This window comes from Rhineura floridana, chromosome 7 (genome assembly GCF_030035675.1).
Source record: "Rhineura floridana isolate rRhiFlo1 chromosome 7, rRhiFlo1.hap2, whole genome shotgun sequence".
Lineage (NCBI taxonomy): Eukaryota > Metazoa > Chordata > Lepidosauria > Squamata > Rhineuridae > Rhineura > Rhineura floridana.
In genome coordinates this window covers 29,929,534-29,955,803 of record NC_084486.1, presented here as the reverse complement: position 1 = coordinate 29,955,803, position 26,270 = coordinate 29,929,534, and the positions used below count along the sequence as shown (strand labels likewise).

The following is a 26,270-nucleotide window of genomic DNA, read 5'->3' as shown; positions in this document are numbered from 1 at the left end:
TTGAAACAGATGTAGGGCCATCATCCCAGCAAAACCATTTTAATGCTTGGATTCTTGAGAGCCCTTGTGTGATGTCTAGGGCATCCTCAGTGGAACTACCTGCATGCAGTTACTTGTGATACCTTTCCCCAAACGTTTCTCCTTTGCCATGAATCTGTCTGTCTGGGAGTGCATGGGCAGATTATCTGTGCATGGCAGCTGGGGGAAAGGGAGGTGCAGGTGACAGACTGACCTGGCTTATTCATCTCTTCCCTGCCCCATGCCCCTCTTGCTGCATAATGGTACCCAACTGTGCCCCTTCCTTCTGGGTCCATCCAGTGACCTAGTCTATACCACATCAGGACACAAGGTTCAGGTACTAGATTCAGATGTACTCCACTCATGGACCTGGATCACATGATTCAGCCAGGAAAGGTGTCCACCATCACTGAGTGACAAGAGAGAGGATAAGTGGAGAATAACCAACCAATCAGGTCTGTTCCCATCCCGTTCTCATGCTGGATTGTGGCTGCAGTAAATGCAACAGCTAAACAATACACAGGAGATGTGTTATCTAGTGTTGCTTGAAAACCATTCGTCTACATGCAACCATTACATAGTTCACCAATACAATGATTGAGAAATATAGTCTTTATTAGATTTGTTTAATAGTAGTCTAAAATGTCTTTTGTTTCTGGAGTTACAGTGCATTACAACTGCTTTGTAACTGATTGATTCAGCATATGATGACTTGACCAATACAGGATCAGGGAAAAAGACACATGCAGCTGACAGTGATATTTTTAAAAGAAAAAAACAACAACATGAGATGGAAACTAATCATATCCATATGCAAAACATCATTTCCTGTTTCTCCTTGGTTAACAGTCATCAAATCACGTGTAGCTAAAGTAGTTAAGAATGAGAAAGCTACTTCATTTGCACTTCAGGAAAGAAATGGGCTACTGCACTGAGGGTGGAACTACATGTTACAAAAAACCCACACAGGACAGCTCCTAAAAATAGCAGCCCCATTTCAAGTTCCCTATCTGGAACATCTAGTTCAACTCACCCTGTGTCCTGATTTCATTGTGATATATATTTTCCACCCCTGCCAACCAGTGATGTGAAACGAGGCATGGAAAGACACTCAACATGGGGCTCCTGCTTCTGCAGCGTTACTGTGCTCTACCCTTAGGGACCCTTCAGGCATCCTTTTTAGTGTGCATTCATGATTATTTGTGCTCATGATGGTATCAGGTAGGTTACACAATCTTGCTTTTAATTCTGTTTGTGCCTGCACAAGTTTTGGGGCAGATATACTGCTTCATTTCTAATCAATGCATGTCCCATAGCTTCCTGCTGAAATCCTATAACTTTTCATACCACAAATGTTCTGCGGGGGGGGGTAATGTTGTCCCACTTTTGCTGCGTTATAGTGCAAGAATGCCCCTCCAGACAACAATAATGTCCTAGCTTTGGGGGAGCATCTCATAAAGTGGAATGATGTGTGGATGGTCCAATATCAAGGCACCGCTAATGTACTATTATTGGGTCATTGACATGTTGCAGAATACGTCTGCATGCAAACATCACCTGTCCGGTGGTGCCCTTCATTCTCTTTGAAGATTTTGGGCTACAATTTCCCACACATCTTTAAAGCAAGCTCGTGACGTACAAAGCAGAAGGAGCACTTAAACAGTTTGAGGCTGCTTGGATGTAAATGAAATCTTTCCCATAGTGTAGCACTTGACAAAACAAGAACATCGATACACATCTTTTCACAAGCATGTCATGTCATACACAAAATGAGGTACCTAAGCAAATACTAAAATCTAAGTACAACTGAGGGCTCATCAGCCATCCGCAAACCCTGCTTGGTTTCCCTGAACTTGAGGACTGGCAGCTGAGGGCAGAACTATGCATTGTAAGGAATGCAGGGCTGCCATAAAAAAAAAGAAAAAGTAACCTCATGTCAGGTACTCCCACTATGCCGCATGCAGAGTACAGCGATGGTTGGAGCCACAACCGTTAATGCCTAGGGCCTGCAGTTGGGCAGTTGACATCATCCCCTGCTGCCAGGGAAGCCAGGAATCACAAACCATCCAAAGGGAAGTAAGTGCTCCAACCTCAAATCATGTCTGGGGTTGGGGAGCATTGTCCTACATGGTCACTGTACAACCTTTAAAGAGCAGTGGTTGGCGCATACCGCCTTACCAGTCATCACTCCCTTTTTGTGTGTGTAAAAAAAAGATCCTAGTTACCCTAGGTCAGAGAGGTCAGAAAGCCAATAAATAATAATAAGCCATACTTAGGGTAGACCCATGGAAATCAACGGACTTGAGTTAATCATGACTAAACGTAAGCCAATTGATTTCAGTGGGACCTCTTGGAGTATAACTAAGATGGATACAACTGCTATGTTAAATATGTTGACTTGGAAGCCTGTTGTCAAGCAGAATAGAAGGATTTTAAATAAATAAATGTGTCCTATGTCCTTACACCATTATGCTGAGCATTTCTCTGCTCCTGCCAGTGTCAACTGATGATGTAGAGCACAGGGTGGGGACATGCACATGCCACAATGATGCTACGAAACAGGCTATGGTAGTCCAGAAGTTGTGAACTACACTTCTATCATCCCTAAGCATCGGCTACACTGTCTGGGGCTGATGGGAGTTGTAGTCCAAAACATTTTGAGGGCACCATGTTGGTTATCCCATATTATGGAGGCAGCCCCATGTTCTGTGTAATCTGCAGTTCCACCCTAAGTGCCACCAATGGAGCTGATGGGGTGATCTGGAGCTGATGGGGTGATTTGAAAACTCTATCTATGGTGTTAGATCTACGATAACCCATCCACATGTGGAAGTCATCACTTGATGTTGCAGTGATCAACTGATATGAATAAACTTGAATGAACCAGCTTTGAAACATAGGCCTAACAACTGAAATAACATAGTGAAAGTTGGACATATACTAAAACAGTTTCATTCACATTATATAAATAAAACAGTAACTTAACAGATTGATTAATCACCAAATTTCATTTGGGGTTATTTATACAACAGCAAATATTCTTACCTGTATTTCACCTCGGTTAGATATATTGTAAACCCTGTTTTTATTGCCACAATCATACTGGTTTTTTAAAAAATAATCAAATATTCACGGTGGTAAAAAAGAAAGAAAAGCATTTTCCACAAGTCTTAATACGCTTACTATAAAACCACTTCACATAAATACATTTTACATCTCTTATAAGGAGCATTTCAAAATAAATTACATGAAGACAAGGCTGAGCTATTTTCTTTCTCTGGAGAAAACTAGTTTTGCCTCTAACATCATGGGGATGTTAAGATACCTGTAAATGAGGCATGAAGATTAAGCAATACCAAAAAAAAATCCACAAAAAGTGATGGAGAAGTACTTTGTGATAAAAGCAGAATCCTTCTACTTGGCACAACCCAATGGAACAAAAAAAATCCTTGCCTGATTGTGCTGAACTCTGTGGGGCTTGTTTGTATATGAAAGAAATGTTTCCAGGGCTCTAGATCAGGGATCACCACTTTGCAGCTCCAACACCATATCTGCACACACAGACACAATTTTTCTCTGCCCATGCTACTCTTCCGATGCCAGACTGAAAGTGCAAGACACAGTGCAGCTGCTTACCTGATATATGCACCTTCATAACCAATGAAAGGGATGTCTGCAAGATAAGAAGCCATGTGTGACCCGACTCCACCTCTTATCTTGCAGGAGCCTCTCCCAGCAGAGTTGGCATTGGCATCTGGCATCCTTGGGCAGCTGCTAGTGCCCACTGATGCTTTCCTTGGCCCCTTCACATGTTCTGAGCAGCGCCAGGCAACTGAGTGTAGCTGCCCTTTTAATTTCCCACAGTGCCCCTGATGTAGCGTTGCTCTGAGGCATTGTTGGAACTTTAAAAGGTAGCCCTCAGTCACCCAACGCTGCTGTTTGTTGCCACCTCTGCCAGGTAAGCCTGCAGAGTACCACTGGGCACTTTACCCAGAGGCCCCTCAAAACTGGCACCAGCTCTGTCTCCCAGTCAACATCTTGAGCTGGGGCGGGGCACAATCCCAGGCCAGATTGCTACAGGCAGTGATGTTATGGTCAGGGAAATGCGCTGAAGCCTAATTAACTGGGGACAATTTGATCATTCTAACTGCAATGAATATACTCTGGAGCAGGCCTAGAAATAGGGGAGCAATTGGTGCCACTGAGGATGGAGCAGCAGAAGTCAGTGCAAAATAGCAAAAGCTTAAAACATGAGGGACATAGCCCAATGCGTTTAAAAAAATCTAAACACCTAAAAAATAAACTCTAATAGCCTCACTGAGATTCTGCAAACTTAAGACCTATTAACTGCACTCATTAGAAAACACCTGGCCAAGCAAGATCTTGCAGTAGTTCTGTAAGAGGCTCAAGATACAAGGGTAGCAAGTCCCCAGAAAGAAAAATTACTTGTCTCAACTCAAGGTTACAACTTCTTGAAGCCTATATACATAGTGAACATACAGGACATGGCATAATCTGAAATTATGTTATTAATGCCATTGTCTCTCACTGAAAGCAAGTGATAGACTGTCTGCCTCTTTCTCTGAAGACATACCTCATTATTAAGCTGGCAAGCTTCAGCCAGGTTAACTGGCAGATTAATCAAGTAAAGATTTACAGAGCAATCCAAACCACCAATCTGTCTGTGCTGGAAGGGATTTGGATATAGTGGAGGTATCCTTGTAGCCAGCTCTGCTCACCTCAGCAGAACCCCTCTGTGAGGCACTTCTGAGGCAGGAAAGGGGCAATACTGGGCAAGTCAATGATCTACTGGATCCTAAGCCGATTTAACTACCATCAATGGGCCTGATCCAGGCCTCTCTGCTGTGCAAGCCTGGAGCTGTATAGCAAAACATGGGATGACATTGCTGTTCTACCTTCTGCTTTGGCTGGTGGTAGCAACGGGGCTTTGGATGTGGCAGCATCTGTGTCTCTCCGTTCAGCCCCTCCACCACCACCACCACCATGCCCAGACAGGAGTTAGAATTGTTCCCTAAATTGATTTAAAAGTAGGGAACCAGGTAAAATTGGGGAGGGAAGTTTTGAATTAGTGAAGTCGAGAATTAAGGGCACGCTTGTTTATTTCTGAGGCTATTTTGGTTCTGTTGTGTTAATATTTTCATCGGAAGTGAAAAAAATAAGTATTAAAGTTGGCTTTTTCTTCTAACATTTTGTGGTGGCTTTTATTATATTGTAAGCTCTCTCACGGTTTATGATTCCTCACTTTCTTTAGTATCTAAACCAGATACTTACAGTGATGTTTTGGTAATGTGCAAGTTTATTTAAATATAATCAATGAATTGGTTAAAAGGCAGATGACTAATCAACTAGCAGCTGACAGAAAACTACAACTTAAAGCATGAGCATTGTATTTAAGGCTGCTTTGTTAAGATTGCATGACTTTTGCCTTCTGGATAGAAAACGGAATCATTATTGGCTGGCGATTGCCAAATACAAATCTCTACTAATTCTTCACTGAGTTTTTGGTATTCTGTTGAATGAGAGAGTTTGTAGAATAGCAGTCAACAGCTCTTGAAGATACCACAGGGAGTAAATGAAACATAGGAATGGGGTGGTAAACTTGTACTTGGGCTGTACCACTTCAAACTGGATGAGGCCCACATAATTAAATTATCTCCGCACACAAAAATTCCCTCCATACAGAAAACAGATGTCAGGAAGGAGGGTTCTAGCTTAGCTTTATCCATAATATGCTAGTTTTCTATGTGGATGTTTTTTAATTGATGAGGGAGCATTCCATTACATGAGCCCCCACCTGCAGTAAGAAGAGGTCCAGCCCAGGCACAAGTTTGCCACTTCAGTGAAAACTAGACCACAGCTTCCCACGCAAAAGAACATGTACCCTAACCTTCCCCAACCTGGTGCCCTTCAGATATTTTGGACTACAAATCCCATCATACCTGACTTTCCCAAAACATCTGTAGGACACCAAGTTTCCCAAGTTGGGGAAGGCTGGTATAGCCCTTGGCAGCGGGTTATACCAGAAGTTCTGTTGGCAGCGAACTTCACACATGGAGCTACACAAAGTCATGAAAACCCTGAGGCTGCACTGCACTCAGAATGAGCAGAGCTATGGGACCAGGGGATGTGGATAGCGTCATTACATAATTTAGTCACTAGGTAGAGCTGGACCGAGTTCTACCAGGGTGGAGTCAGGAGCTTCCTGCTGCTGTTTTGTTATTGCTGGAGAGAGATAACTATGTTCTTTTCCGGCTTCCTGAACAATGTATCCTCTAAGTCTTCCACAACATGGAGTCATCTGCAACTCATGCCAGATTCCGCAAAACAAAATTATGGGCCATTTTTGGCTTATAGGCCTTCCATTACCCACACCTGTTGCAGGAGGAAAAAGTGGATGCATTAACTTAATTATCTTAGCTAAACAGATTACATCCCACTTATGTAGAAGTCCTGTGGCTCCTGTTGTTAAGTGAGGGCTTTTACTGTACAGCCACATTTCACAGACTTTTATTCCACTATTATCCTACTATAAACAGTTGTGGCTTTCCCCAAAGAATCCTGGGAAATGTAGCTTGTGAAGGGTGCTAAGAGCTGTTAGGAGACTTCTATTCTCCTCACATAGCTACAATTCTCCGAGGGGTTCAGCAATCAATCCCTCTTCCCAGGGAAGCCTGGGAATTGTAGTTCTATGAGGGGAATAGGGGTCTCCTAACAACTCTCAGCACGCTTCATAAACTACACTTCCCAGGATTCTTTGGGGGAAGCCATGGCTGTTTAAAATGGAATAAATGGATGGTGTCAGCGTATTATCACCGTTCTTTAACTTGGGCTTCCTTAAAGAAGCTAAGAGCAGCTTATTTGTGGCTCTAGGCACTGTCCAGACTGAGACCTGCTTTGCTTTAACAGTGTAACAGTCTGATCGTGTGGCCTCAGACTTTTCTCTTGGGCAATATGATAGTGAACTTGATCCTCCGTAAAGCCCACATATAGGGCAGCTTTCGTAAAGAGCAAGTTCTGTGATGTAAGTGTGTAGGCTTGGATTTAGAACAGCACAGCAACCAACTCAGTGTCATGAAAGGACTAGACTACTGTACTATATTATATATGTTCACGGGCATGTAAAGCTACTGCGGGTGTCATTGGAAGGGGGTGCGAGCTTGGACCAGGCAGGCCTGGGTCTGAATCCCTCACTCATCTGTAGAGCTCACAGCATGACCTTGGGCAAGCCACTCTCCCTCAACTCAACCCAGGAGGACAGAACAAAATAACCCCCATACACACTGCTGTGAGCTCCTTGAAGGAAAGACGAGATGCAAATGTGATATAAACAGCGGCATTTGCACTGACCTTCAAGGTGCAGAAATAAGTCACTACAGTGCTTTGCAGCAGTGATTTCTGCACCACAGAAGGAACCATAGTGCTCCATGGGAAGACAGACTGAGGGAGGAGTACTGAGCCCGATAACCTCCCATTGCTCTTTGAACAACTAAGGGCATCTGCCTTATCTTCTTCCAGCAGGTGAGCACAAGCACCAGTCATGGCAGCTGTCTGTCTAGGTCACCAGCAGAATGCAGCTTACAGATGCCCCCACCTCCTGTTCTAGGCTGTAGGAGTAGGTAGGAGAGGGAGGCGACTATCCAATCAGATTCCTCACAGCTGCTTTGTTCTTGCAGAAATGGCATCATGCTGTTTGTGCTCTGGCATCAAAGGAAGACGCCGCAGCAAAGTGCATTTAAGGCTGATTTCATCAATCTGTAAATCTATTCCTGGCCCATCACTCCCAATAAATAAAGGGGAGGAAATTGATCAAGGTACCAGGCAGAAGCAATTCTTCCAAATTTACGCAGCAAAACAGACTTACAACAAAGCCACCTGGCAAAAGGTATGTCTGTGGTTATATTATAAATTACATACAGCAGGGCCCCGCTTACTGGCGCTTCGCTTCCCGGAGTTCCACTAATGCAGCGGCTTTAAATTCCCCATTTTAAAGCCAATTTTGCGGCATTTTGCGGCATTTTGGCGGCATTTTGGCGCGACGCACTCCGTTATACTCAATGGGGTTCTGCTTTACGGCAATTTCCGCTTTACGGCAGGGGTCCGGAACGGAACCTGCCGTATAAGCGGGGCCCGCCTGTATACAGTACTGTTATAATAATAGAGTGAAATGGTGGACTCAGTTGTAAGAAGCTCTTGCGAAAATAAAGTGCAACCTCACATATACAATCAAAGTCCTGGAAATGAGGCAGTTAAATTAGTTTTCTATATTATATGTATTAATTTCATCTATTAAATCTATCAAGTCATTGCCCAAATGAATAGGGAAATATATTGTGGTTAAGCAATGGGTGTGACTGACAGCATAATATTAGGCTTATCTGTTCAGAAGTAAATCCCACTGAGTTCCACAGAATGAACCCTGCAATCCTATACACACTTATCTGGGAGTAAGTCCAGTCAAACTCAGAGGACTTAATTTTGAGCAGACAGGCAAATGCTTGTGCTACTAATCTCTATCTGTAGTAGCCCAAAGCGGCCAGATCTTGCATTATGATTTATAGACAGATTAGGTCAGATACGTACATATATATCTATACTTATATGGATTCTTAGTAGAGCTGTTTGGTTTTTTTACTGATCTTTGATTTTGTGTTGACCTTTCGGGAGGCAACTGCTCCATCCCCTTTCTTCTGAGGTCTCCAAATGTCCCTTGAGCAGTCAACAGGTTCATAAAATAATTTAACTGGATGGGCACAGATTGTGTCCTCCTTGGCTTTCTTCAAATGCATTCGTCCTTTCTGAAGAGAATGAGGTTTCACATCAGGGGTGTTATAATAGCCGTGTTGGTTTCCTCGGCTGCTGCTGATGTGAAGAAAAGGGGGGGTCAGATTTAATAAAGAGAGCTCAGTAAAAATAACAGAGATGCACAGTTTTAACAACACATTGTCAGAAATATTATTTTGTATGAAGAATATGAAATGACATACATACAGGCATCTGGGTTTCTTACTGGATGACATATCTGTAAACTAAAACACACATGCACATTATTCAAATTGACATGAAGAAATACAGAAAGATATTTTTTATCTATTTATTTTCTAACGTAACGTATCGAAAGGCTCCTTTCTATTTAAATAGCTACACAGATGCAAAAACAAAGCAAAGACAACCCAGATCTCCATGGTCCTAGGTGTCCCCCAACCTGTGCTCTCGCTTAATGCCAGGGAAATTAAAGGTGCTTTTATACATCATAAAGTGGAACCAGGTTAGCTCAGCATGAAGATACCTAGCGCAGTTTGGTGAATGCATCTGAGTTTAAAAAACAAAATTCATTTCTAGATGTTCCCTTACTCCTATTAATTTCAATGGATGCAACTTCTCAACAAAGCGGTTTGATGTGGTCACTTCAGATAAAGGCCTATAATCAGGACTGTGTATACTCTTGTGCTAATAAATATTAACAAATTCATATTATGCACCTAGGCAATTCAGATTTTGCACCAAGACTAGCAGGATTCTCCAACCTACGTCTTGCAACCTGCATCTTTACTCGATTGTTCAATGTGGCTTCTGCATGGAATTGCATCCTAAATCAGGCAGAGTGAGCAAATTGGCATATTAATTTTGTTCTGCACTGGCAATGCTTCCTATTTTGCATGATTTATCCTGGACTTCCTATTCATGGGCAGAATGAAGGAGTTATATGGAGCGCAGAAGTCCAAATCTCCTGATTTCTGGAAATCTCTCTCAGTTACCTCTGTGCCTTTTAAAAATTCAGCAGGCATAGCCCACACATTTCCAAACTTATCTTCACAGCCATAAGGGCTAGAAGCTTGATTTTTGTTTGAAATGAAAACCGAGATTTGCAGGAGGGCGACTACTATACCCAGCACTATTTTCTGTGTTTTCAAGAAATTCTCTGTCTCTCTCTCTCTGCCTCCCATTCTCACTCTCTCACACACACACTCCTGCCTGAGCTTAAATGTCACAAAAGAAAACAAACTCGCCAGCAGGAAGCAAACAGCTGTAACCCAAGGTCTCTATTTCATCCAGTCCTTTGTGCCATCAGGGTCATGAATTTTAATTTCTAGCATGCCTTTTGGATGTGTTGTACAGCTAGTCCAATAAAAGATACCATTTTCTTATTTCAGTAACAGCTTTCTGGGCATTTACCGCTGACAAGCTTTTCATTTGCTATTTTGTATCTCTTGAACAAATTAGCAGTCATGGCTCATTTGGAGGAGTGTGACTATACCAAGCAGAACACACGTGCACCCTCAATTATCACGTTCCTTTGTTTATGCTTATTTATTGCTACTTTCTTTTAAAAGGGGGCTCTCTGATGCTTGAGAAGAAATTCGAGCTATAAACTGACAATATTTTCCCCCAGAGGCTCCATGGAGCTATGATAAGAGTTATAATTGCCTGCAGGAACACGTGTTCATTTTCTGTCCCACAGTCGTCTCCGATCAAATAGTTTGCCCATGTTTGAAGCGTTACCTAAATCTGCACACCTTTTTGACCACGATGAGAGCTTTATAAGGGGGCTAGGTAAATTCATGGAGAATAAGACTATCAGTGCCTTTAAGTCATGATGGCTATATACCCCCTCCAGGATCAGAGTATGCCTTTGAATACTCTGGGAGTAACAAGCTAGAGAGGATCCTCCGTGGCACAGAGAGGTAAGCGTTGGTAACGCAGCAAAAGCTCTGCTCACGGCCGGAGTTCGATTCCAATGGAAGGAGGAAGTCAAATCTCTGGTAAAAGGGGTCGAGGTCCGTGGTCGGTAAAATGAGTACCCGGCTGGGGGGTAAAGAAAGGCAGGGAAGGAACTGGCAATCCCACCCCATATAAACGGTCTGCCTAGTAAATGTCGCAAGACGTCACCCTAAGAGTCGGAAATGACTTGCACTATAAGTGCGGGGACACCTTTACCTTTAACAAGCTAGAGAGGGCTATTGTGCACATGGTATGCTTGCGGGCTTCCCAGAGGCATCTGATCAGCCACTGTGGGCAGGGCCAGCCCAACACATTTTGCTGCCTGAAGCAAAAGACAAGATGGCACCTCCCTCCATTCCATATACTGAAGCCAAGTGGACTGGCAGTCGAATCTTACTTCAGCACTGGTGATGGGACAGCACCTCCACCACACTTGAGGACACCAGACTAAGCTGACAGGGTGCAGGTCAGGTCACACCGCATACAAGCAGCACAGTTCTCCAACACCTCACTGTTGCTGCCAATCGCTCTGCATCAGCTACCTGAGGAGGCTGCCTCTCTCTTCCTAATGGTAGGGCCAGCACTGATGGTGGAAAACACATTGCTGAGCTAGACAGCTGCAAATGTTCTTATGGATTTGATGCGGGGATGAGAGAGAGGAAATGTACATGTGTACACCCAGGCAACAATAGCTCTAGGTGGAACTGCAACCCAAAGATGAATGCTGTACCTTTACATTTCTCAACAGACTGAAGACTCAGCTGCCATAGTTTCTGCTGCCTATTTCTCCCTGGGTCTTTGTTCACATTCTCCTTCATCTGTGGTGGAGCAGACCAAGAGTCCCTGCTCTGCTCACTATAGGAGATGAGGGCCAAGGGCAGAAGTGATCCGAGAAAAATTGGGGGAAGAGAGGGCAAGCCACACTTGCAAAGCCCCTGCTTCATTGTCAAACACATTTTTATGTATTTCTGGTATCCTTTCCCAGTCAATTTTCTGTCCCAAAGAGTACCCACAGAGACTTTCAGAAAGTGTTTCACAGAAACAAAAAATAAAATAAATCAATCCCATTTTTAAAAACTATCTAACTACCTTAAACTTGCCCTGGAAATGGACACCAAGCCAATCAATAAGCATCTGCAAATAATATCAATCCTCCCCCCCTCCAAGTTGCATTAACAGCTAAGGATTTTTTTATGGAACAGAAGAGGTTTTACCCCAGGCATTAGGGAGGTGGCCAGGCAGATTTCTCCCTTTAAATAAAGGCTTCCAGAGTGTGGGTGCCACAACAGTAAAGGCCCTGCACCTCATCCTGATAATTTCCCTTGGATGAAAGATGGTACTCAGTACGGGGCCTCATGGGTTGAACTCGTGGAATAGGGAAAAATATATGAAAGAAAGAACTTCCAAAGGTACACAGGACCCAGACCATTTAGGGATTTATAGGTGAGCATCAACACTTTGAATTAAGCTCAGAAACATATAGGCAGCCAGTGTGATTGTGTCAGAACTGGCATCACTGCATCCAAGTTGCAAACTGGTGACCCTAGCTCTGCTGTACACCTAGAGGTCTCTGAAAAGCTATTTGTCACACTCTAGCAAGGGAGATCTGCAAGTAAAAGTAGGCATCCTAGATGCACTGCTGGTGCACATGTGGGTACATGTTTAGGTCTGCATCCACATGCACATCATGTTGCTCATTTAGTCCCCAAGGAATTGCATATGTCTTCCAATGTGGACTGAGATACTTAAGCCCATCTAGTGAAACTTCAGTTGTTGCTCATGAGTAGCACTGGATTGGTGTGCATTGTCATGAAGCTCAGTGGGTGCTTTGGACAAGTCATTGCCTTTCAGCCTAACCTACCTCACAGGGTTGTCATGAGGATAAAACTGCAGGGAAGAAAGAAACATGTAGCCCTAGCATGAGCTCCTGGGAGGAAGTATGGGATACAAAATGTAATAATGTGTCATATGCCAAACTAATAATGTAATAATATCTAGTATTTTATATAGCACAAATCATCATCACAACTCCTGCTTAAGTAGAACAACAGCTTAGATCAGCCTTCCCCACCCTGGTGACCTCCAGATATTTCAGACTACAGTTCCCATCAACCCCACTCAACTTTTCCTTGGAAGGTGTAATGAAAGAGACTCCTATTTTCTGCTTACCACATATTCACTGACTTCACTGTAGTTGCCCAGGATCTGCTGATTCTGATAATAATCCAACTGCTTTTCGGCCAGATCAACCCGCTGCAGCAGATTCTCAATGAAGTGCTGGAGCCTGGCTTTGCCACAAACCTCCTTCTCGGCCGCTTCCTCCAGGAAGTGATTAAATATAACTACTTCTCTGCAATGACAAAAATGCAGCTCTGTTGGAATTTCCTTGGTGTTTCCTTATTAATGAGCAGGAGGAAAGAACGGACAGATGCTACTTTTTAACTCAGAGAGCCTCTTGCCTGTACTACAGGTATATTGCACGCCAGATGCGATGCTAACCTTCCAGAACTACTTGCACGTAACCAAATAAGCAAACAACACTGGTGCGGGGGGTTTTTTTGCATACCTTACAGAGGACAGTCCTCTCTTTGGAGAGCTGTCTGGTTTAAAGATAAAATGGAAATGGAAATGGACTGCTTTCAAGTTGATCCCGACTTATGGTGACCCTATGAATAGGGTTTTCATGGTAAGCAGTATTCAGAGGGGGTTTACCACTGCCTTCCTCTGAGAGGCAGTGACTGGCCCAAGGTCACCCAGTGAGCTTCATGGCTGTGAGGGGATTCAAACCCTAGTTTCCCAGGTCGTAGTCCAACACCTTAACCACTACATCATATATAGAGAGAGTGAGGGCCTTGAAGCTGCCCATTGGCAACTAATACCTGGACCACAAACCAAGCAGGCACACAGGTCACCTGGTCATGGTTTTCCCCACTATGGTGAGATGTACCATATTTCTATTTCAATTATAGTCATTATTTCTAAAGATGCATAGGCACGTGCAAATAATATGCAAATCTGTTCTCTTGTTTTGTGTGATGCATTTCCTCTCTGGTTGTGGTGATGTTTCAGCAGCCACCCTAATGCTCCTAGAAATAACAACCAACCTAGGGCCTCTCCAGGTGATGAAAAAACATAATTATTTTGTGCCAAAGGAGTCTGCCCCACCCCAGTCCTGCATCAACGACGGTAGATACCATCCCTCCACGGAGGATTGCACTTCTGCAAAAGGGGTGGCCTTCCAGCAGCAAGATGGCCATGTTGCCACTTTTGGAAAGGAGCTATACACCCTCTGGCATTTGAGACTGCACTGAGAATTGTCACACTCCAGGGAGGTTTCTCTTTGCTTCTTTCCCACAAATGTTGTGGGATATGAATACTAAACAGTGTGTTTAAAGTCTCCTTAATGGAGCTTAGGCATCCCTTTGATTGTTATTTCTTGAAGTGAAAGACGATTTCAAATAACGTTACGATTATATTAGGTACTTGTTTAGAGCATGAGCATCATTAGCAAAAGCTAGACCAAGTAAGAGGTGAAACAGTGAGAGCCCAATTAATCAACTGAATCCATTCAAAGGATTCAGCACCATCTTGATTCCCCTCTTAGAGAATTAGCGGGAGGTTCAGCAACAAAATCAAAGTTTATTTATTTATTTATTTTATTATTTTATTTATATCCCACCTTTCCTCCCAGGAGGAGCCCAGGGCGGCAAGTTGATAAGTACTCCCACTACAATGCATAATAAAACACACACACACACAACACAACCCTATTATAACTAACTTAGCTTCATTAATTTCAGTGGGTCTTCTCTGAGTAGGACTTAGTTGAATGCAACCCCATGTCTTCAAGAACATGGCCAAGAATTTGGTCTCAGTACTGGAGAAGAGATGTCTTTGAAAAACGGGGCAGTTTCCTTTTTTAAAAAAATGACAGATGATTTTGTGAATATTAATCCTCAGCTATCTATCGAAGAACAAAGGAAAACTGGACTTTTGTTTTGTAGCAGCCCCAGAATGCATACCTACCTCTCCCCCCCCCGGTGGTACTAACTTGCTTGGTGCAGTACTGACTTCTTGGGCCCTTCACTGGGTAAAAACCAAGAAATACACCAATTGTTCTGAGACAGCCAAACCATGCTTACAAAACCGAAGCAGTCTTCATACATAACTTCCCACACACACCTTTCTTTCTCTTGTCCTACATTGAACAGGAGGATCTCCAAAGACTAGGAATGCATTTCATTGACTGTAAGCCACTGAGAATGACTGAGCAATGGGAAAATGGCATATAAATCTACTACAAGTACTACTTATTATGCCATGCAAAGGCTCACATACATTGTTGCCACAATATAAATGATTTCATTTGCAATCTCTATAAACCTCTTCTTAGGTTGTTGGTTTCATCTCCCTCTTTTTCTTTTGAAGCCTATGACAGAAGAAGAACCTGGTTCCAGCTTGAGTATGCAATGCATTCTGGAACACTGTATCTACACAACAAGCCTTTACTAGCAGAGCTCCATAGGTTTGGATTCTCCATGGGTTTCTTCACAGAGGCCAGTCCCAACACACCAGCGGAGTGCTTGGCAAGCCCAAGGCAGGTAACCAAATGCCAAAGGGGAATAGATAAACATGCATAGTACACGGTCTGCTCGGCTTTAGTAGTTTGCAGCATTCCCTGGGAAGAGAAACACTTTTAACTCCTTGTTCTCTTTGCCCCTGCAGGGGTCAGTCTTAAAAACTTAGCAATTCTTTTACTCCCCCACTAAACCAGGAGCAGAGAATCTGTGACCCTCCAGAAGCTGTTGGACTACAAACCCGATCATCCCTGACCATCACCCGTGCTGACTAGGATTGATGAGAATTGGAGTCTACAGGATCCCCATGCCGGAACTAAACTAAGCTCACCACCATAGTCTTGAATTGAGGGAGTTTAGAAAGAGGATGGGAACTCCAACATAAAATAAAAATCAGGTTAGGTCAAAGTTGTGTGGTGGAGGTCATGCTGGTGCTTGTTTACTAACACCAGCTTCAGGAACCCCCTGGATTTGGCCCTACTTCTGGCAGAAACACTGCAGAAAGTATGCTGTGGGCATACCAGGGGCCTCAGCAGGAATGAGGGCAGACCATCCAGTTAGTGGAGCTGCTCCATGTCACTGGAGCCATAGTTTTGCCTCATCCTAACCCCCACCCCAACCCCTGCAGACCTTCAGCAGGGGTTAGGATCACTCTGCCCGATGTCACTGCATAAAGAGTCATGGAATGGCATTCCACAGGTTCACAAGTGGAGCAGTGCTCTAAAAGCTAATGGCACAGTCCTCCACCAAAGGGAGCGGCTAGTTCAAAGATCCTTCAGGAGCAGTATAAGAACAGGCATGTAAATAGCTTCTTGTCTGATCACCTGGGGCGAATAAGAATGGGTTTTAGACAACCAAGGTTGGAAACCTTTGTTCAATGCACTATGAATGACTGTTATCAATATTTGTGGGCAGGACTAATTTTTAAAATGTGCTCAAATGACTTGCATAAAAGGCTATAATTTCTCTTTCCCATCCCACCATCCTCCATCTTGCTTTGTGAAAGTATCTTGTTTGGCTCCAGCTTGAGTATGCAGAGGGCAATCATCCATGTGCCAGTGTAAGATCTGGTCCCAGGGCTGGTATAACTGGTATGGGACTTACAATACAATGCTATGCACAACTACTGTCAAGTAAGGACTGCTGAGTTCAGTTGGCCTTTATTCTGAGCAGAGCTTGGAAACGTTACTTTTTTGAACTACAACTCCCATCAGCCCAATCCAGTGGCCATGCCGGCTGGGGCTGATGGGAGTTGTAGTTCAAAAAAGTAACTTTTCCAAGCTCTGATTCTGAGGTAAGTGATAAGAAGTGCATTGGCTCTGTGGGTAGGCCAAATAATGAAGCAATTCAAGAGTATTTCTCCCTTCCCGAGTTGAAGTGCAGTGTCAATAAAACCACACACTCCAAGTCAGAACAGGGCCCTCACAAAACCTTGTGTCACTAGGTTACATCTGTATTTCTGTCCCATATAGCTCTATCTTTCCCTATATCTCTATGTTTCTCTAGGACCACGAACTTTGCAAGAAGTGAGGCTGTCCAAAATATTACCAGTGGAGCACTAAAGAGGCCTGACTTGTTTTTTGTTAAAGTGCAGCAGCAGAGGGTTGTTAAAAAAGTTAAAAGCTTCATTTAGGGTTTTTTTAAATAGTTATTATTTTGCTTGATTTAAACCACACAAAAAACCCTCCACAGCGTTCAGAACTCTGCAGGCAACATTCTTAGACACGGTATGGCCTATCAAAAACCTGTAAGAAAAGGCCAGTGTGAAGCTGCAAAGTTTTTATAAAATGTACAAGCAAGAATACACACATAGGCACCTCTTAATTATTAGAAGATAAAAGCAAGAGACACACAACCATTCCCCCTGCTGTCAAAACTATGAAACTAACATGGCTTTTGACAATTTAGTTGGCCTAATAAAGTCATTGCCCTAATATGGATTATGGAGGAAAGTGAATTCTTTCACTTCTTTCACAAAAAGCTCTAGGAACTATTAACCTGCAATCTGTCAGGCTCAGTCCATTCTGGAGAGGCAGCTGTGTCTGCACATTTCATCTGCTTTGGCCAAAAGAGGAAAACGTTATAAATGTTTTTAGATTCCCACTTTATACCAGGGGTGGCTACTCCGTGGGTCTCCAGATGCTGCTGGACTACAGCTCCCATCATCCCTGACCATGAGCTGTGTTGGCTGAGACTGATGGGAGCTGTAGTTCAGCAGCATCTGGAGAGCCACGGAGTGGCCACCCCTGCTTTATACTGACCGACTCAGAACACAAAGCATAGATTGAAGCGAAGAGAGCACAGAGTGAATCAGAAATAGACTGGATTTTTTAAAAAAACACAGAGACAATAAATACAAAGTGAATCTTGCAGCCCATGTACACCTCTAGTATTGGATATAGGCTTGCAGCCTTACTTTACTAGTTAGTGTGTTTAGGATTGCTGCCTTAAACTTTTGAGCTATTGTGCTTGCCAATTTTAACAAGAGCAGCACCATACATTTAACTGGAACATATCAAGGTATTGTGAACTGCCTGGGGGATGTCTGAGAATGCAAACCAAGACCACAATCCTTTAACCATTTGCTCCAGATAACTTCTACTAGTATCAATGGGAACATCAGAGAGTGGGCAGACTGAGGATTACAGCCGCAAGTAGTTCACATATAAATAATGTATCAGCAATTACTACATTTTTAATGAATACAACATGGAAGTATTTTTAGATGAGCTGGAACTGCCAAAATGGCTACAGAATCTACTATGGAAGCCAGCAGGAAACCAAATTATCATTCCTTCCAAGATGTGATCCCATAAGGTTTTGTTTACAGCTCTTACTTGCCATTGAATTGGGGATGGGGGGAAGGGGTGTTTGGAAGCAAGACCTTTACATCTTTACCTTCAGTTCTGAAGTTAAAGTATAGCAGGACAAGGTTTAGCCCCCATATGATACCCTTACTCGTAGAATAGCACTTTCCTCTGTAAGAAATCCCACTGGATGTTATTAGAGCATAAAAGTCTTACCCTTATTAAATGGCTTGTTGAAAATGTCCTTCTAATACATTTGGTTTATTTGGATGATGCATGAATTGGTATATCCTGATGCATGCCTTCTTCTCTACTAAATTAAACAGATCTATGCCTCAAGGCTGAAATGGTATATGTTCTAAAGAACACGTACATGCTGTGTTATGGAGTAAAGAAGACAGAGATGTAAATAAGGAGAGGGGGAAACATATGACAAAACATTGATGTAAACCTGTGGCCCTCCTGATGTTGTTGGACTCCAGTTCCCATCAGCCCCAACCAGCATGGCCAATGGTCAAGGACAAAGGAAGATGGAGAGTCAGAGGATCTCCCTCCCTGGTGTAAACAGTAAGACGACTAGCTGATACATTTTTCTGCAGCCAAATTCTGGGCATAAAAAATACCTGGGTGCAATCCATACTCATATGGGCTCTGATGCACAAGTGAAGCACCGTAGGCCTAGGAACTTCCTTGTTGTCTTCTATGTCAGAGCATGTTATGTGTGCAGAATCTCCATTGTTCACACCATCCATTCAGCAACTCACAGAAGATGACGCTGCAGCCCCTGTGTGTGCAGAGCTCTGGTGTGTTCATGCATGATTCTGTGTGCACACTAGAACTGCTGGACTGAATTTGTGTAAATGTGCATGCATCTGTTTGGGTGGCATTATTGTATTCCTATTGCAATATTTAGAGGTTTCTAGATCTATCTGTCTATCTATCTAACTATGAAGGAAGAAGAGATGGACTACAGAAGAGGGAGATGGGGAGAAGGTAGGAATGGCAGGAAAAGAAACAAGTAGAAGACACTAGGGAGGTAGAAAAAGGTTTGAGAATCTTCAGTAGATACTGGCCAGCACATTAATTTTTCAAACTTTTCTCTGTACTCATGAAAACTATTGGGTTATTCATTTTTCTTTCTTCTAAAACCCACCTTTTTTCCACCATGTAAACCAAGGAGGTGTACATTTGGTTTCCAGGCAGTCACCTATCCACACGCTGCCCAAACCCAGATTTGCTTAGCTTCAGCAAGGTGGTCAAGGTACCTTCAGACCATACCCTCCTAGGATCTTGATTTTCCATAAAACAAAATCTAAGATTTTCTCAGGATTCAACGTTCAGAATCCATGTGATAATATGAAAAGTACCAACTATGCATCAGACATCTTGCAAGTCCCTTGTTTTAATATGAGAAGCTGCATCACTAAAGCAGTGATGGCCAACTGTTTTTTGGAATGTATGCAACGTCCAATCCAGAGTATGAGAAAGTGCTTGCCAAAGTACATATGCAGCCCCATGTGCCTTGGGATGCTTTTGCATCTAGTCCAAGGGTGGGAAATCTTTGGCCTTCCAGATGTTGCTGAACTACAACTCACACCAGCCCCAACAAGCATAGTCAGGGACGATGGGAGTTATTTATTATTATTATTATTATTTATTAAATTTATATACCGCCCGACTAGCAATAGCTCTCTGGGCGGTGAACATAAAATAGCATAAAAATACAATGAATAACAAAATAATACTAAAATACAATCAACAATCCAATACAATAAACATTTTTAAAAGTAAATCAGTGTAACTTAAAATGCTTCAAAGAATAGGAAGGTTTTGACCTGGCGCCGGAAGGAGAGCAGAGTCGGCGCCAGGCGTACTTCCTCGGGGAGACTGTTCCATAGTTCAGGGGCCACCACTGAGAAGGCCCTAGATCTTGTCATCACCCTCCGGGCCTCCCTGTGAGTTGGAACCCGGAGGAGGGCCTTCATAGCAGAACGTAGTGCACGGGCCGGTTCATATCGGAAGAGGCGTTCCGCAAGGTATCGTGGTCCCGCACCGTATAAGGCTTTATAGGTTAATACCAACACTTTGAATCTAGCCCAGAAACATATTGGCAACCAGTGCAAGCTGGCCAGAACAGGTGTTATATGCTCGGACCGCTTGGTCCTTGTCAGCAATCTGGCCGCCACATTTTGCACTAGTTGTAGCTTCCGAACTGTCTTCAAAGGTAGCCCTACGTAAAGCGCATTGCAGTAATCCAAACGTGAGGTTACCAGAGCATGTACCACTGATGTAAGGTCCTCTTTACTCAAATAGGGACGTAGCTGGGCTACCAACCGAAGTTGGTAAAATGCATTCCTAACCACCGAGGCTACTTGAGCCTCAAGTGAGAGGGAAGAGTCTAAAAAGACTCCCAGACTATGAACCCGGTCCTTTAGGGGGAGTGTAACCCCATCCAGGACAGGGTATATATCCACCATCCGATCAGAGAACCCGTCCACCAACAGCATCTCAGTCTTGTCTGGATTGAGCTTCAGTTTGTTAACTCTCATCCAGTCCATTGTCGCGGCCAGGCAACGGTTCAGCAAATCGACAGCCTCACCTGAAGAAGATGAAAAGGAGAAGTAGAGCTGCGTGTCATCAGCATACTGATGACAACGCACTCCAAAACTCCTGATGACCTCTCCCAATGGCTTCATGTAGATATTAAAAAGCAGGGGGGACAAAACTGACCCCTGCGGGACCCCATATTGGAGAGCCCGCGGTGTCGAGCAATGTTCCCCAAGCACTACCTTCTGGAGACGACCCGCCAAGTAGGAGCGGAACCACTGCCACGCAGTACCTCCAACTCCCAACTCCGCGAGCCTCTCCAGAAGGATACCATGGTCGATGGTATCAAAAGCCGATGAGAGATCAAGGAGAATCAACAGAGTTACACTCCCTCTGTCTCTTTCCCGACATAGGTCATCGTACAGGGCGACCAAGGCTGTCTCGGTGCCAAAACCGGGCCTAAAACCGGATTGAAATGGATCTAGATAATCAGTTTCATCCAATAGCGCCTGGAGCTGGCCTGCAACCACCCGTTCCAAGACCTTGCCCAGGAATGTAGATTCCCTACACCTGTTCTAGTCTAAAGGAGCTGGAGAGCAGGCAGCAATGTGATAACAGAGAGGCAAGAATGAGTGTTGGCAGTGGTGCCCATTGGGACTGGTAGGGTGGAAGGCAAGGAGACTGAAAGTAGGTGGAGTCAGAGCCAATGACAGGCAGAGCCAACTAAATTCTAATCTTGTTCCCATTATCTTCATTGCTGAGTTCTACAAGAACAACACTGGGACTAAGGATGAGGAAGCTGACAGTCAGTGCCACCCCATGGATTGGTTGTAAGTAAAAAGGCAAGAGGTGAGAGCTGGCTGAGGACAGACTGAGGTTGGTGGGGCAGTGCCCCATTCATCCTAATGAACTGGCTTCTACACAGTGTTGGCCTTCCTCTACCAATCATGTCCCAAACTCCTGCTGCGTACAGGAAAGACACCCATGATCTAGTAATCCTCCCACTTACTCTTCCTTCCTGTGGAGCTCCTCCTCTGACTCTGTCAGCCGCTGCTTCAGCACCGCGATCATCTCAACGGCCACATCCACTTGTCTGTTGAGGGCCCTCTCTCGCCTCTGGACTTCCTGCTTCTTCTGAGAAAGCTGCACAAAAGCCGCCCGAACCTCCAAGAGTTCGGCAGTCTTTTGGGCCAGCTCTTTGGTCAGCTTGTCGATCCTCTTCTCTATCGTTTTGTCCACTGCTTCGACCATTCTGTTAAACTTGTCTCTCACATGGGCCTCGAACGAGGCTTTGGAGTCAGTTGTTGCCAACCCTGCTTTAGAAATGGGCTCATCAATGGATTCTCCTGACATGTAATTTGACCCAAAAGACACTTGCCTTTCCGCTTCCACCTCCAATGACTTCCTGTTCTTTATATTCTTGCCTGATGTGTTGCAGAAGTTTAGATATGATGTCTTTGGTTTCATGACATTGGTGCTGTCCCCAAGCATTCCTTGTGTCAGGGGATCGGAAGAGATCAGGTCTGTATCTCTGAGGGAAGAAAAGAGGTTGCATTTTGTCAGAAGGCTTCGATCTTCATAACTATGGTTGTATTCTAGATGGGCTCTCAAGGAAGACAGGGTCCTGAATCTGGTGTGGTCTCCACATCGTGGGCAACGGAATGGCATGCAGACGCCGACATTTTCAAACGACTCCTGCCAAGGGTATCTGCTTTCTTCAAAAGTGTTCTGTTGCATTACTTTTCAAATCCTGGAAGAAAAGGAATAATACCGGGGTTTTTTTTAGGTTTGCATCAAAAGCTGTGCTCTAAGCCAAAGAGTTTTGAACTTTGCATGAAATGTTTCTGAGCTCATGTATACCCTGTACCAGTCTGTTATTTCCAGCAAGCAAGTAGAGGCCTATAGCAAGATATTATAGCCTTATGTTAAGCATAGATTCAGTATGTATTTGTTAGTGAGCCTGAAGGCTTGTATTCCCCTTTCAGGCCCCTGCGTCCCATAATCATCTGAAAACCTAAGCTAGTGGGAATGTACCTTGTTAGTTAGAGAGGCATCAAAGGAGCCCAATTAGGCATATATTCAAGAATATGTTATTAGCAAGGTGTTTCATAGTTGGCTTAAGCCTAGGGTCAAGAGACGGTTAATGAGTAGTTGCTTGTTAGTACAGCCAGGTGGACGAGTCAAAGGACGGTCAAAAGAAAGATAGTATAGCAACTGCTTGTTAGCAAAGATGGAAAAGATATAGTAGGCATATAGTATGTTAAGAATGGGTGCCAGGGTATTTCCATATAGTTTTCTAGCAATTAGTTGGCTTTTGAAGATGTCCTGTGAGAAGGTCAAATAACCAATTATCGGTATTATGCTGTAATGTTCAATACCATTTGTGTATGTAAACCTGCCAATATCGTATGTAATCATGCCAATGCCACATGCTAGCTTCAATACTATAAAAGTGTTGCATGTGCCCAATGGGGTGTTCAGTCTGACACTAGCTTCTGCAGGGCTGTGCTGCTGTTCCACTTTTATTGGGAATACTTGGCTGTATGCTTGTAAGTTACTCAATAAATTTTAACTCTTTGTAAGCAAATCTCTTGTCTGCATCTCATCTCTGGTAACCCAAAACAACCTGAAGTGTTACAGCTCTGCAGCTGGAAAACTCTAATTTCAGGCCGGGGGTAAGCTGCCGTATACCAAGCATTGGTCCACCTAGTTCCGCATTGTCTACACTGATGACAGCAGCTCTCCAAGGGTGCAGGCAGAAGGATTTCCCAGTCCTACATGGACACACTAGGGATCAAACCTGGGGCCTTCAGCATGCAAAGCAGGTGTGCTGCCATTCAGCTAGAGGAATTCCTCCTCTTTTACAACTAGAATTGGTTATGCAGATCAATGAAATGAGCATACATTTATTTTTCCTCCCTAACTGAATTTAACTATAACATTGTAGCCTTTCTGGGACTTTGAGGCTACAATTAGACTCAAGAAGAAGGGGGTGCAGCATGCAAGAAGAAACAATAACAGGGGTGAAATCATCACAGCTCAGTGGCAGCACATTTGCTGGGCTTCCTGAAAGTCCCAGATTCAATTGCTAGGGCCAGTTACAAAGATCACAGGAAGCAGCACTGGAAGGTCCCCTAAGAAACAATTGCTGCTCCAAGTAGATAATACTGAGCTAGATGCACTGAGGTTCACTCCAATGTACACTTACTTAAGGTAAGCTTCACTAACCACATTGGGACTTACCTCCGAGTAAATGTGCACAGGGTTGGGTTAAAATTGTCCAGACTCAGCATCAGGCACCTTTCTAGAGCTCTGTGTTTCTTCAGAAATAATAGCAAACATTTCAAATGTTCAAAGCACATAACAGAAAATGGACTGCAGAAGATATGGAAGGAGACAGACAGGTGTGCAGAGTTGCATGTTTTCTGGACAGAGAGTGGTTTTTTTGTTTTGTTTTTATCACAGAGCTGAACACCCTGTTGGACCTCAAGAAATGTTAGGGAGTAGTAGCAGAAATCATGCCTCTTGACAGGCCTAGAGATTTTTCTCAGCACCTTACTGCATTTTCACGCGTGATAACTTTTTTTAAAAAAAGGAAATGTGGGCCTAGATAAAAGTGTGAGATAAATAATGCTATTATGTTGTTAAAGTTAAGCAGGTTTCAGCCAGTTCAGTGCCTCAGAGCACCGCATAACCCTCTCTGAGCTTCCCAAAAGACTAGCAGAAAATGAGTTTAATAAATACAAATACACCCCAAGTTCCTGAAGAAGCCACCACATTTCAGTAGGGTTTCTATGGGTTTGGTTTTTATTATAGGATCTGAAAGTTGTTTGACTGTTAGCCACCCTGAACCTTGGATGAACAGGATATACATTTGTTAAATAACAATAACAATTTCACGCTAGGCAACCTGGTCACACAGCCAAGTGCATTCGTACATGTTTTGGGGGATGTGGGCATGACTCACCCAAAGTTAAGCACTTTCCAAGCCCCACTGATTTCAATGGGAGAGTTAAGCATTTGCTTAATCTTTCCACCTTGCTGCATTCTGTACTCTGGTGTAAGGTGTTGTTTCATCACAGATGAGAGGGAAGGGCCATAGCTCAGTGCATCTGCCTTGGATTCAGAAGGTCCCAGGTTCAATCCCTGGCATCTCCAGGTAGGGCTCTTCATGCCTGAAACCCTGGATAGCCGCTACCAGTCAGAGTAAATGATATTAAGCTAGATGGACTTCAGTATAAGGCAACTTCCTATGTTCCCATTGACATCAGTGAGACCTACAAGAGCTTAACTTTGGATTGTGTCATTCACTTGCTTAAGTGTTTGTGCAAATGCAAACCATGTGGAACATGCAAATCAAGCTAAGTGTCAAATAAATTTGGAACACTAAATTGGCCTCATTCTTATTTCAGCTCAGAGTACCAAGCTATCAAAAATAGGATGCAAGTCACGTTGAGGCCTCCTCCTCCTCAGTGAAGCCACAAATGCTGTTCATTAAAGAGAATCATAATAACTCATAAAACTAGGGACTTTAAGAAATGCAAGAGAATTTTGGAATGCGCTAGGTAGACCAAAAAAAAAAGAAAGCCTAATCCTATATTTACATATCACCCTCAAAAGCTTGTTTTCTATTAGAGGTTCCCTTTAATAAGCATCCTGTTATTAACATATCCAGGTCAAACAAGGGCTTACATATGTTAGTTAAATTGGGCAACAAACAGCAAAATACGCTACTCCTCCCCATCCCCCCTCATCTATGTCAAATCAACCCCGCGCGCATCAGAGTACAGAGCACAGCAAGGTGAAAGGAAGCAGAGCACTGGCAATCCCCAAAAGGGAAAAAGGAAAGAGGTAGAAAGTCTGTGTGGCTTTAAAAAAAAAAAAAACACACCGGTCAAGATGAAAAGGGATGCTGGGGTTGGGAGCAGGGGGTAGAGACCAGCAGAAATGCAGGCTGATACATTGGAGGGAGGGGGGACTTTGCTTACATCTGTGAAGGACAGAGAAGCGTTGGCCACCATGCAGATCTGAGGGACAAACATGTCTGCAGCGCAGTAGTTTCACTGAAAGCCACGGGCACTGAATTCTGCATGATTTGGGGGGTTGCAGCCTGCCTCCTTGCTTACACGGTGCGCCCGGCCGGGGATGCCTGCCTGCCTCTGGCCCTGGTCTCCTATGCATCTTAAGCCCCCCACATCTGGATCCTTCGTGGTCCCCTCCGCTGCCACGCTAACGCCCTGGTTTCCACCCAGCGCCCCCGGCTCTCTCTTGGCTCCAGGCTGTGGCGCAGAGCGCGGCTCTTACCTGACTTGTTGCTGCGGTGGTGGCGGCGGCGGCAGGTGCCAGCGGCGCTGATGCTGCGGGGAAAACCAGTTTTCAGCAGAGCCGTAAATCACGCTGAACCCGGCGCGGTCACACCCCTCGCCCACTCATTCTCACCCACAGAGAAGGCGGCGGCGGCGGCGACTTGCAGAACCGGCCTGGGCAAAGGCTGGGGATCTGAAGCAAGGAACTGCACAGAAATCCACTTCAGTTGGAGGCAGGGGGCAGGGAGGGAACTTGAAATATCCCCGTGGAGGAA

General features: G+C 44.0%; 1 protein-coding gene across 5 annotated transcripts; it reads right to left on the bottom strand.

The window, feature by feature from the left end:
* Positions 1-633: 633 nt before the first annotated feature.
* ZNF365 (zinc finger protein 365) lies at positions 634-26,051 on the bottom strand. 5 transcript variants are annotated; one of them, XM_061635117.1, is made up of 6 exons: positions 25,994-26,051; positions 21,699-22,439; positions 12,928-13,108; positions 9,028-9,065; positions 8,620-8,898; positions 634-6,411 (listed from the first exon to the last, which is right to left on the bottom strand). In XM_061635117.1, exons 2-5 carry the CDS (start codon positions 22,424-22,426, stop codon positions 8,646-8,648), a joined length of 1,200 nt encoding a protein of 399 aa, XP_061491101.1. In that variant the 5' UTR covers positions 22,427-22,439; positions 25,994-26,051; the 3' UTR covers positions 634-6,411; positions 8,620-8,645. The 5 variants fall into 5 exon arrangements, with proteins under 5 accessions (XP_061491101.1, XP_061491100.1, XP_061491102.1 ...); XM_061635116.1 differs by lacking the exon at positions 634-6,411 and having other exon boundaries at positions 6,639-8,898; XM_061635118.1 differs by lacking the exon at positions 634-6,411 and having other exon boundaries at positions 6,639-8,895.
* Between the last annotated feature and the right edge of the window lie 219 nt (positions 26,052-26,270).